Source organism: Perna viridis, chromosome 10 (assembly GCF_037379345.1).
Source record: "Perna viridis isolate PV_CMFRI_1.1 ecotype Kerala chromosome 10, ASM3737934v1, whole genome shotgun sequence".
Classification (NCBI taxonomy): domain Eukaryota; kingdom Metazoa; phylum Mollusca; class Bivalvia; order Mytilida; family Mytilidae; genus Perna; species Perna viridis.
This window is the reverse complement of record NC_142454.1, coordinates 13,988,733-14,001,187: the sequence shown is the minus strand read 5'-3', so window position 1 is coordinate 14,001,187 and position 12,455 is coordinate 13,988,733. Positions and strand designations below refer to the sequence as shown.

At 32.8% G+C, this 12,455-nt stretch overlaps 1 protein-coding gene across 16 annotated transcripts in view; it reads left to right on the top strand.

Annotated features, from left to right (window-relative positions):
- Positions 1-12,455, top strand: part of LOC148604626 (transcription intermediary factor 1-beta-like) — a 293,163-nt gene that overhangs the window by 221,455 nt on the left and 59,253 nt on the right. For 2 of the 16 annotated variants that reach the window (XM_088550096.1, XM_088550095.1), the window contains exons 4-5: positions 280-303; positions 10,188-10,339. The exons of 13 other annotated variants lie outside the window; for them this stretch is intronic. In XM_088550096.1, the coding sequence (XP_088406222.1) occupies positions 280-303; positions 10,188-10,194 (31 nt within the window). In that variant the 3' untranslated portion in view covers positions 10,195-10,339. Of the gene's footprint in view, positions 1-279; positions 304-10,187; positions 10,340-12,455 lie in introns of those variants that run through there. One more of the 16 variants, XM_088550100.1, reaches the window with a different exon arrangement.

Sequence of the window (12,455 nt, the reverse complement as noted above, 5' to 3'; positions counted from 1 at the left end):
TTCACATTATGTTTAGATCTTTAATAGAAGGCAAAAAGAAGAAAAACAGAAATAAGAATTAAATACGCTTAAAAAGCCATCAAGACGAGATCAAAGAAGAAATGATAATAAGAATATCGATTTTAATTAAAATATTGTGTTTGGTCAGATTTGGAAAATATACAAACGGTTATGTGAATCTTATATCAAACTACTCACAACACTTCCATATCTATTTCCACATATTTACACATTAGCAATAACGTATGTTGATGTTTATTTTTTTCCTTTTATTTACAGATATGAAACGAAGATTCCTTTGGAGTGAGTATTGAATTGATGTGTATAAATCTACTGTGAAGGTTAGACAGGTCAACACTGATGGTGTGCCTAAATATTTCTGATTGGTAACGTGACTATTAGATGTAGCGCAAAAATGACTTGAAAGTAACACTTTTGTACAAAGAACAAAACACTTATAAATTAAATAATACTTAATTATCACTTCATCAGAAACTTTAATAGGTAACATAATAAATGAGAAATCACATCCGAAGTGCTAAAAATTAATAGTTCACCTTTTTTATAACGGGACTGTAGATTGTAAACATTATACATGTTATAGTAAAATCAGTTCTTACGGACGTAATCGTAGTGAGGTCAAACAATGTCACTAGGCCAGGGAGCAATACGAAATGCTAATATCTGGCTGACATACGTAATGTAATATCACTAGCAGATTGTTGATTAAAAATGGGTTTTCCCATCCAATTTGTTTACGGAAATATAGTTTTTTTTTATTCAATCTGTATCCGTGGGTTTATCGACTGCCCTTACTAGATTATTGGAAAATGATAGATTTCCAATTTATTTTCATTCTTTGGATATTGTTTTCACAAAAGATATTCGATCCCTAATTGTATCCCTTCGTAAAAAAACTAAGTTTTTTTGGTATAACACTACATCGAATCTTGCCTATTTAGTACTTGCATTACTACTCAAAATCGAGTCCACCGGAACTGTAGTGACCGATTATTTCTGATGCTGGTAGTTTTGATTGTGTTGTCAGGAGGTGCGCTCCTCGTATTTCACAAAATTATATTGTTTTACATAGCATAGCACAGCTGACATCTGATACTGGGTTAATGTAGAACTGCTTAAGTGAATGAAGAATTGTTGACATCTCGGAATATTTGGACGTGAATTTAGAAATTTTCTCTAGTTAACGATGAGAAAAATGCTTGTGCGTTAGCCTAATTGTTAATTATGATGACTATAGAATAAACTCTTTGATGGTTTTTACTCCTTCAAACATTGATACCTAGTTGTTTATCGTTTATGCTGACATCATACATTTGAATAGCTGATGTACTGGGATTTCCTTTGAGTTTAGAAGTGAACTCTCTCACTCTAAGCATGTCAAAGAATACTAAAATAAAGGAAGTTCTTAAAAGTGTAGATTCGTACTCATTTAAACACACGTTTTGGAGAGTCTTAATACGTTTTTGTAATGATGTGTGTGATCGGTAACCTGCTATTTTTGCTGCAATTTTGCCTATGGATGGCATTTAACATTTTTGAAATAACAAAAGTATTAGTTGTGTCCTGGGTATTTTGTGTCTTGTGATAAAAGGAAATCCCGCTATTACATGTTTTACTTTTTTCATTCATTGAAAGGTATGCTATATATTTGGTTACTTTTTCAACTGGTATTGGCCAAGTAATGTCTAACAAGAAGTGTTTTTAAAATGACTTAAAAGTGAATATTGTTGTTTCATACGTTTTTCCTGAACTGTGGCATATAGAGCTGGCCAGTAGTCTATCCGACTCTATATCTTTAGTAGCCAAACATGGTTCGGTAAATCTGTAGGCATTTTCCATGCGTCTGGAGCTACCTGCCGGACCACTGACAACGAGAAAGTGCAAAGGCAATAGAATTATTTTTGCCTAGATTGTCTTCAGCTTTTATACAAATAGTAAACTTAAGCGTTTTAAATACCAGTTTCACCACAGGTGATTTGGACGCGTTCTTATTCGCCAAATACACAACTGCCTAGTTTTCAGTGTTAAAAAATCTTACTTTTGAAGTTAGACCCACACAAAACATTGGACACACTGTAGCACCAATTTCCCCGAAAGTAAATTCCGAAACCAACCCCCCCCCCCCCCGAACTACATTTGTATCACTTAAAATGTTTAAATCATAGTTTGTTGACCATGAAGCCAGCCTAAAGTCAGCTTTCATTGATGAAGTGATTCGCTTCTGTGATGTTTCTTTTTTACGCTTATCGTGGGAATCTATGAGCCTTCTGCAGAAAACTCTACTTGATGAAATAACTCTGCAAGTAAATTTTAATTATCCTAACTAAGATTGCCTTTTTGCAGTGGTAATTTCTCGCGACTGAGCGTGAGTTGAATCTTCTTTAGAGCTCATCGAGCTTATCTTTTGGTATTTTAGCTTCATTTCTAATGTATCAATTGCAATACCTAAGAAGGTTATTTTTGTTTTAGATAGCACAGGTTTTTCCTCTGCCGCTGGTATGCCTAGTTCCTAACAAATCCTTACGAGGTCTCAAGTAAATTCAAACTTTATTCGATACCTTCCTTGCCAAGAAAAAAAACATTACTAAGTAATGGATTATATATCAGTCAGATTGTCTTTCACTACGACCCAGTCAAAAGTGTGGCTCATTTTTCAAACAAGGTGCAACTGATTGAAGCCAAGCACGGAAACCATTTGTCAAAGAAAAATTGATTGTTTACCTTGAAACCTAATAGATTTAAAATTAGTGGCTAATAACATTTAGTAGAATCGATGAAGTAGTTGACGGGGAGTTTTCTGGATAAATCAAATGATGAATCAATCATTTCTTTACACTTTGGCACTAAGCCTAAGGGGGATACGGATAAAAATGGTATTGATTATGATTTAAACAGACCAGCTACAGGTCATGCTTTTCCCTTTTTAACCTTTTCAAACAAAATATTATAATATTCCCTTGCGCTTTTCAAGTTTCTTGCTTCTCCTGGGATATGAGAACCAGAATAATGCAACGAAAAAACTGTTTCAAAACCCAACAGTAATATCTGGGTTTCTAAGTCATCCGGATAATCAATCAAATAAGAATCTATTTTTTCAATATTGATGGGTGAACTACAGGTAACAAGAGAATATGTTGTGCATGAGTCTTTGGTTAAGTTTGGTATAGGTAAACTATTGACCAAACTTTACGACAAACGTGATGACTTTTCATTCAGAATTGTCAACTTTCCTTTCATCTGTGGCAACATCCCTTCGGCACCTGCGTATGGAGTGTTCATATCACAACTCATACGTTATGCCAGAGCTTGCCGAAACTACGCAGACTTTTTGTATCGCGCTAGAACTCTAACAAATAGGCTTCTGGAACAGGGTTATGTTGCTACAAGATTGAAGTCATCACTACAGAAGTTTTATGGTCGTCATCATGAACTCGTGGATCGGTATGGTGTATCCATCTGCACCATGAAAACTTATTTATTCCACGGGTGATAGTTTTCCTTTCTTCATTTGTCTACCCCGGACTTGACTTTTTATGAGCAACTCGGCGGATGTTTCTAGAATAGCAGAGGACGCTTACTCTACCGGTGCACCTGGTCCATGCTCCCAGTTTTTAGTAGAGTCCGAGTTGCTCATTTGCTTTTGTTACTTTGTATGTATGATTATAGTTACTTTATGTTCTTTGTTATGTATGTCTGTTTTCCATGTCTGGTCTTTGTTCCTGGATTACATTCTTTTGATTACCGCTATAACCTTGGTTCCCTTGATTACTCTTGCAAAAGTAGACCGGATGCTGTCCATTGCATTCGAAACATGCGATTTTAAAAAAAGTTTTTGCCAGATTGGGTACAACGCTTACCGTTGGAGTTGTACGAAATACATGATTTTGTGTATACATGGTTAATTTCCTACGAAAAGACTGCCAAGAAAAAATGGCGAATATATTGCCACTTGTTTGTAATTTCTGTACTGAGGAATGAACGTTGTGATTATTAGTGTCTCTCCTTGAAGTAATATAGAAAGACAATAGATCTTGATTTATAATGCACCATTATGGTCGTGGTCGCCTTGCTTGTCTTAGACGATGATTTACTTGCCGCGAATCGAACGTCATGTCACGGAGGTATTTCAGTAATTCTTTTGACATACCTGGTCTTTTCTCTAGCATTAAACTCATTTATATTATGAACGCGCTTGTCCAGTAATAAATGTTGGTTATAGGACGGGAAAAGAAGGATTTGACAGGCATGTGTCCGTCCCTAACAGCAACTTCCCCGTTCTGCTGTAGAAAATTGGCTTACTCTTTTATAGATTTAATGAGGATGTTTAAATGACATATTTTTGTTCCGGACTTTTTTCATATTTTACATGGAATGAAGTAACCTATAGAGTCATACATGCTTTCTTGTTAGCTTGGTTTGTTTTGAAAAAAAACCTAAAACCTAATTGATTAAATGCTTGAAGCGGATTTTCACCCAAGTCACTGGTTTCCTGACGAGCTTTAGAGAAATCAATTACGAACTTACCTATTTCAGTTTCGCTAACGACAGAATTTTCAGATTCTGTCCCCACACGCTTACTCGATTTATTTGTCCTCAAATTCAAGGCGTTCCTCCTCCTTAATCCTTTCACCTTGGATGGCGACGTTTGTCCTTTAGGTGATTTTTCACTTCGAGCATTGCTATAGCAAGCACGAATTAGTCCGTATTTTAAACTAATGGTAAAAACAACTGATAATTATAATGTTATAATGCCAATATAAATTCCGAAATTCAATTACCAAATTGCCAAATTATTTATTCAAGGCGTTAACAATAGAAAAAAGAAAAACAAAACATGCTTGATGAATCGAAGTGATTGATCAAATCTGGTTTAATCAAAATTTTAAAACCTCCCCCCCAAAAAAAACCAAAAAAAAACAGCAGAACATTTTTATAAGATTCTTGATGACTTGTATGATGCATAGGATAAGGTTCTATTGTATACTTATGAGAGATGATTTTGTACAAAGGCAATTTTCAATTAAGTACAAAGGCAGTTTTCAATTAAGTACAAATGTGTTTATTTGGAAATCAAACAGAAATTTCAGCTGTCTACTAAGCCTAAATCCTACATGTATAATAGATAATAGACTGAATGACAGGAAGTCAGAATTATTGTCTGATACCCTGTTTTATCTGCTTAAATATGTACATACCTTTAGTATGTAGGTATTATTCGTATGCTTTCTCCTGAGTTGGCACAATACAACGCAATGTGTGTACTTCGTAATTAAAATTCGTTGGGTCAAATATATTGTACGAGACAGTGAGTTACACCAACCAAAATCAAAATGAGTTACACTAACCAAACTCAAAGCCAAGTCTTTAAAACTTCAAGTAATAATCCATATTATCGCTATTTTGTTTGAAAAATCCCTTTGATCTTGCTATACGATAATTGTCAATTTCACGCCAGTCGATTGAGAATCGCTAGTTTCTATGTCCCCGCATGACATACAAGCTAGAGCAACAGATAAAAAATCGCAGATGGAAATTTTGCAGCGCTTATAAAACTTACTTATTTACGTCAAGAAAACTGAAAATAAAAGAAAACTAATACCTTACAATTCGGCAAAACAGCGATAAACAGATTATTAAATATTTTTTCAACTCGCAGGAGTTTCTCATGCGCATCTCGCCTCGAGGCAAAGCCGCTCGACGAGATAACCATGAGAAACTCCCTCTCGCTGAAAAAAAATGTTAAATAATCTTATATTACAACCAGATACTTCAATTATATAGGTGTTACAAGTTTAGAAAAAAAAAAACTTTCTCGAACAAAGGTGTTGTATGTATTCTTCATATGTATTACGTTACTTAGTTATTTTTGTTAAGATGACATACATCCATCTTCTGAAATAATAATAAAGCAATTTAAAATAAAAAAAGGAATTTCAATCAATGTCGGACTATACTAGTGAGTCTACAATGTCTCAAAGTCGAATAAGCGAACGACAACATCATCTTAAAACAAAAAAAAAATTAACTGATGTCGGCAATAACTATCATTTCAGTAAAAGATCTGTATTTCGAGCTCGAGAATACCATATACATACCCCTCTCTTAAACTCTTCAATCAGTTAAATCATGAATGATAACTCTTTCATAATGCTAATTTTATGTTCGATATTCTTTAAGCATAAATTACAAAAATTTTACTTTAAGCATAAATAGTTTAAGAAGTCTATAAGTCCAATGACGACCAATAGATAACTTCAGACCGATTGTATTGTCTGTAATTAATATGGATACGTGTCTATGTTTCTTCCTTGGCTTTGTCATTGTGTTGAAAGAGTCTAAAAAGTTACCGCAAAATAGCCGTTCTACTTCGGCAAAAGAACACCTTGCAAAGATTGGCTTTCTTGCACACCACACTCAACGATCAGGTTTTCGAACATAGATAACTATTAGTCCCTGTTCAAACTTCCTGGCACATGAACCTTACTTTCAGTACTTTAAGTATTCCCTTCATGCCATGGTGGTAAAATATATTACACAATTAGCTACACTTAACATCGGTTAAAAAAATGGTCTGAGTCCCTTGTAACAACAAATTATGTCCCCATCGCTTGTGAAATTAATCCCAATTCTTCCCATGCGATGTTGAAAATCACGGTACATCATAAGCCATACAATAAGGCCACAACCAATGTCATGCAATAAACTATAGTGTTATAATTTCTGTGTAAAGACCTATGAGCGAATCAATTTTAATACCAAAATACTACCCTTAACAATCTGACAACAATATCATAACTTTTTTCTCTTACGAATGAGCCTATTTAACGGTTTAGTTAGCATTTTGGGTGAGTATCAAGCTTTCGTACTTTGTGTAGAATATTACCGTTAATCAAAGAATGAGAGATACCCGCACGTATTAATCCTTTAGAAGTACATCTGTATGAAAATGAGAATGAAATCCTTGATTGGTTGACAATTTTTTTTATGACCTAGTGATATCGAAAACCTTGAAGCAGTCATTTCTCGGTAATATAAAGATTCCTTTCGTTAAAATCCTAAAACAATGTTACAAATAATTTTTGATTCTGTTCTTTCATTCTGCGCTAAGATGGACCACGTCCGAAGATTTTAGCTTCATATGACCCAAGTCTGAGATTTCGTAATGATGCTTTTCTTCTTGATTAGGAATTTGTCGCTGCATGACCAATTTACAAAACCGGTCAAAGATCAGATCGGATGTTCGGGAAACTTATTATCTATATATTTACTGTATGTTCCTCCAATTCATGCATACCATCTTCGGTGACAAGTATAAGGAGACTCATCTCCATCTTGAACTCGGCATCTCTGAAGGCACATATATTACTTTCCACCTCAATCATTTCCTAATTATAAATGTTTATCGATCCTTAGCAGCTGTCAGTTGCAAATTACCCGATAATATTGAAATGTTTTTTTTCGATTCTGGTCACTCCCATTGTAGATAAAATATAAATTGTGTGAAGTTTTAATCACAATTCGCAATTCAAATCTGTATCAAGCCTCATATGTTGAGGGTTCGACTACCGCGTTGTGCTCCAGCTGTTTATTGCCAAACAATGTATTGTTGGGATTGTCGTTGTAAATGTAAAAAATGAAACATAAATAATAGAAATTAATAATAATAAACAGCAATAAGACCATGTTACGTAGTGTAGAGGTACTCATAATCAGTTTGATAAACTTATTTAAATAAACAAGGATTGCTTGTTTGTTGTGGAATTCAGTATTTGTTTCGTTTGTTTTTTATTTTGTTCTGTTTATAATTTTTTTATTAATGAAAATTAGTGTATATTGACATCAGTTAAAATCACATAGGCAATGTAAGCTTCCCCATTTTTTTCTGCTTCCATTATGATGTAGGAATATTAGGCCCACGAATTCACATGTGTATATCAAATGTTTCCTTGTAAAAATCGTAAGTATGAAAGACATATAGTTTCTTCTCCGGAAATTCTGACTTATATATATATTCTTGTTACTTTTCTTACAGATGACATGAAATAATTTGAAATTGTTTGTCAAATTATAGAATTTAAAAAAGAAATAGAATTCGAAGTTCCAAAAACGTGAAAATAATAAAGACAAACTTATATTGATCACATATAAATATAACCAATATTATTTCATATAGCTCTATATAACTGTTTTTCTATTGGCCAGAAGCAGTAAACGTGATATTCAATTTTCTAACATATTGTTTAGCATAAAGATGTTTTTGTGGGTTAAAATATCATATTGCACTCTCGAGGTAAATGTATGAATAAAAGTGCCCCGTGCAGGTCGGGGTGTCAAATGAATAGGCCTGCAGCAGCGCTAAGCTTGTCGTAAAAGGCGACTAAATAGTGCTCAGAAACGTAGCCGGGGGCTAGGCGTTTTTTGCACAGAGCAACTGGGATGTGTGCCCCAGTTGGTGAAAAGGGGTACCTCTGGTTACATGCTGGAGTTGTCAGGCTATAATATGGAAAACCTGACCGCAAACCACAGTGGTGCACCGTGTTGGGAAAGATGCCACGTTCCTCGCACGTTAAAGAACCCTGCTGTGGTATTCGATAGTAGTAGCAACCCTTGCGCTCCGCCACAGGAGGCTAAATTGCCCGACCTTACCATCGCCCATTTTTTCTAGTGGCAATCAAAATTTGTCGACCCTATTATCCTTGTGTCCCATCTTTTTTTCCCGTTTCATCATCATTTCATGTTCATCGTCTGAATATATTTGAAATATTGCTTCTCGGACGTTAAACCCTAACAAACAAACAAACAAAAATGAATGAAAGTACGTGGCACGAGCCATCACCGTCAATGAAATGTAATGCCAATCAAATCGCTTCTAATAAATGAATCGAGCCAATAAAAAATTGCATTGGAAGCTAATAGGAACTTGTTGTTTGCAAAGTTTTTGCGCCCAGCGTAGACAATAATAAAGAATATGCTGAAAACACACTAGACGAAAATCTTTACAAACAGCAGAGTACACTCGGTTTGACATCAAATAATCCAGTCGAGTTTACTTTGCTGTTTGTAAAGACGTTAAAAGACAATGCGTTGGGGGAACTGACCACCCTCTGGTAGACAAACCAGATTTAGTTAACATTTATCCTGACTTAAAACATTATACATCGTTGTTTTTTTTTTTAAAAAAAAGAAGATAGTATACCTAGATACAAATATATTGTTCTTGGTAGAGATTCCTCATACTTTGTAAGAAATAATTCAAAATCATCTTCCAAATATACAGAGGAAGATGTTTACAACATACACAATATTGAATACCTTCAAATTCAACTAAATTAATTATAATCAGAAAATAAATCACTTCTGACAGAGTAATCAAGGAACCGAGGTTATAGCGGTAATCAAAAGAATGTAATCCAGGGACAAAGACCAAACATGGAAAACAGACATTCACAACAAAGAACATAAAGTAACTAACATCAAACATACAAAGTAACAAAAGCAAATGAGCAACTCGGACTCCATTAGAAACTTGGAGGATGGACCAGGTGCACCAGAAGGGTAAGCGTCCGCTGCTTTTCTAGAAACACTCGCCGAGTTGTTCATACAAAGTCAAGTCCGGGGTAGACAAACGAAGAAAGGGAAACTATGACCCGTTGAATAATTCAGTTTTCAGTTTTCATGGCGCAGATGGATACATCATAACGATCCAAAAAAAAAGTAAAAGCAAACCTGTTCATAAAAGATCAGTCTCAATTTCTAACAGTTTATAAATGTATGTTAACATTGCATTTCACCAGCTAAAATGAACTTCTAACAGTTTATAAATGTATGTTAACATTGCATTTCACCAGCTAAAATGAACCTCTATGTCAATATTTATTAAAATCCAGAGCAATTCATGTTCTGTTAAGATTTTTGATGACAGATACATGTCATGACATTAGCTTACCATGTCAATGTCAGATACTGAGGTTTTCTTCCTTTTCTTTAGTACTATAAGCCTCCATTTTATAAAAAAAAGTATCTCTTTTTCGTCATTATATAAATGAGTATGTATTGTGTACTCAAGAAACTATAATATTTGTATATCATTGCTGCTTTCATTTGATAAATATAAGATCTGTTTTCTATCCTTGTTAGTGAAGATATATCTGTTTTGTTTCTTTCAGGGCGTAAGTATCAAGAGAAAGTAAGATAAGTACATGTATTTATTTCATCCGAAAGTTAAGTATATACAATATACTACTAAGAATAAGTTTGTTACAGCAGGCAATTATGATAGAGGCAAATGAAAAAGGAAGAGGACAAAGACCAAATTGCATAAGGCATCTTATTTTAAAAGTTATAAATTATTTGTTGACACTTTGAGCCAGTAATTCCTGATTAATAGAAAAATTGAAATGACAAATGTTATAAATATGAAAATGATATCAGATATTCTTTGTTGATCAAATATGAACATATCAAATACTAATCAACAAACACCTAAATAATTATGACGTAAATAGTATTCTATCCTTTGCTATTTTGTTTCCTTTCACTACTGTTAAGGTTTCCTTGAAAACTATACATATTATATCGTTTGTATTTTTTACAAAAAAATGTTTGGAAATTTTGGGGGTATCTGTTAATAGACTGTAAGACAGGTAGATGTATATACTCATTCAGACTGAGGAAGTTAACACAAGTATTTAAAGATATTTATATAAGATTATCATCTGTTAGAAATTGCGAAATAGCTTGAAAAATTAGATAGAAGATAAAGATTGAATATCGGAATGCAGATAATGTTACCGTTAAACAATATAAACAATAACGTGTTCAATTAGAGAAAAAAGAGAGAGAGAAAAAAAAACAAAAAAAAAACAATGATACATATTTCATATTATTTATGTTGTATACAACTAAAAATACTTTTATATTCAGTTGTATATCATTAAAAAGAGTTTTATTCAAGTGGAAAATATTTGTTTGCATTGATTTATACTTTTATTTGAGTATGTAAGTATCGAAAAAAATATATAAGTACATGTATAGATCAATGCAGAGTGTCTAAGTTTGATAATGAATATACAAGTCTAGGAAATTTAAAACAATAATTTTGACGGAATTTACAACTTCGACTGAGTAGATTAAAAAAAAAACCCATACTTGTCAGATACAGATAATATTTACGTTATAGATATTAGCAAGCTAGATCAAATGAAAATGATAAAAATTAAAAAGAAAATTGATAACAAAATTGTTCATATATGATCATGATTAAATTCTTACAGTTTGTAAATGTATGTTAACATAGCATTTGACCAGCTAAAATGAACTTCTATGTCATTAAGACACTATTTGTTGACATTTTCAACAATGTATGTTCTGATAATACTATCGATGAGAGATACATGTAACCAGTCATGACATAAGCTAACCACTTCAATGTCAGATACTGAGGCTTTTTTTCTTTTGTTGAGTAATCCTATAAGCCTCCATTCTATTAAAAATTTATCTCTTTTTCGTCATTATATAAATGAATACGTATTAGGAAACTATTATCTTTGTATATCATTGCTGCTTTCATTTGATAAAACAAAAGATCTGTTTACTATCCTTGTTAGTGAAGATATATCTGTTTTGTTTATTTCAGGGGGTAAGTATCAAGAGAAAGTAAGATAAGTACATGTATTTATTTCATCCGACTGTTTAGTATATACAATATACTACTTAAGATATGTTTGTGACAGCAGGCAATTGCGATAGATGCTAATGAAAAAAAGGAAGAAGACAAAGACCAAATTGTATAAGGCATCTTATTTTAAAAGTTATAAATTATTTGTTGACACTTTGAGCCAGTAATCTCCTGATTAATTGAAAAATTGAAATGACAAATGTTATAAATATGAAAATGATATCAGACATTCTTTGTTGATCAAATATGAACATATCAAATACTAATCAACAAACACCTAAATAATTATGACGTAAATAGTAATCTATCCTTTGCTATTTTGTTTTCTTTCACTACTGTTAAGGTTTCCTTGAAAACTATACATATTATATCGTTTGTATTTTTTACAAAAAAATGTTTCGAAATTTTGGGGGTATCTGTTAATAGATTGTAAGACAGGTAGATATATATACTCATTCAGACCGAGTAAGTTAACAAAAGTATTTAAAGATATTTAGAAATTATAGAAAAAAGAGAGAGAGAAAAAAAAAACCAAAAAACAATAATACTTATTTGATATTATTTATGTTGTAGTCAACTAAAAATACTTTTACATTCAGTTGTATATCATTAAAAAGAGTTTTATTCAAGTTCAAAATATTTTTTTGCAATGATTTATACTTTTATTTGAGTATGTAAATATCGAAAAAAAATTATATAAGTACATGTATAGATCAATGCAGAGTGTCTCAGTTTGATAGTGAATATACGAGTCTAG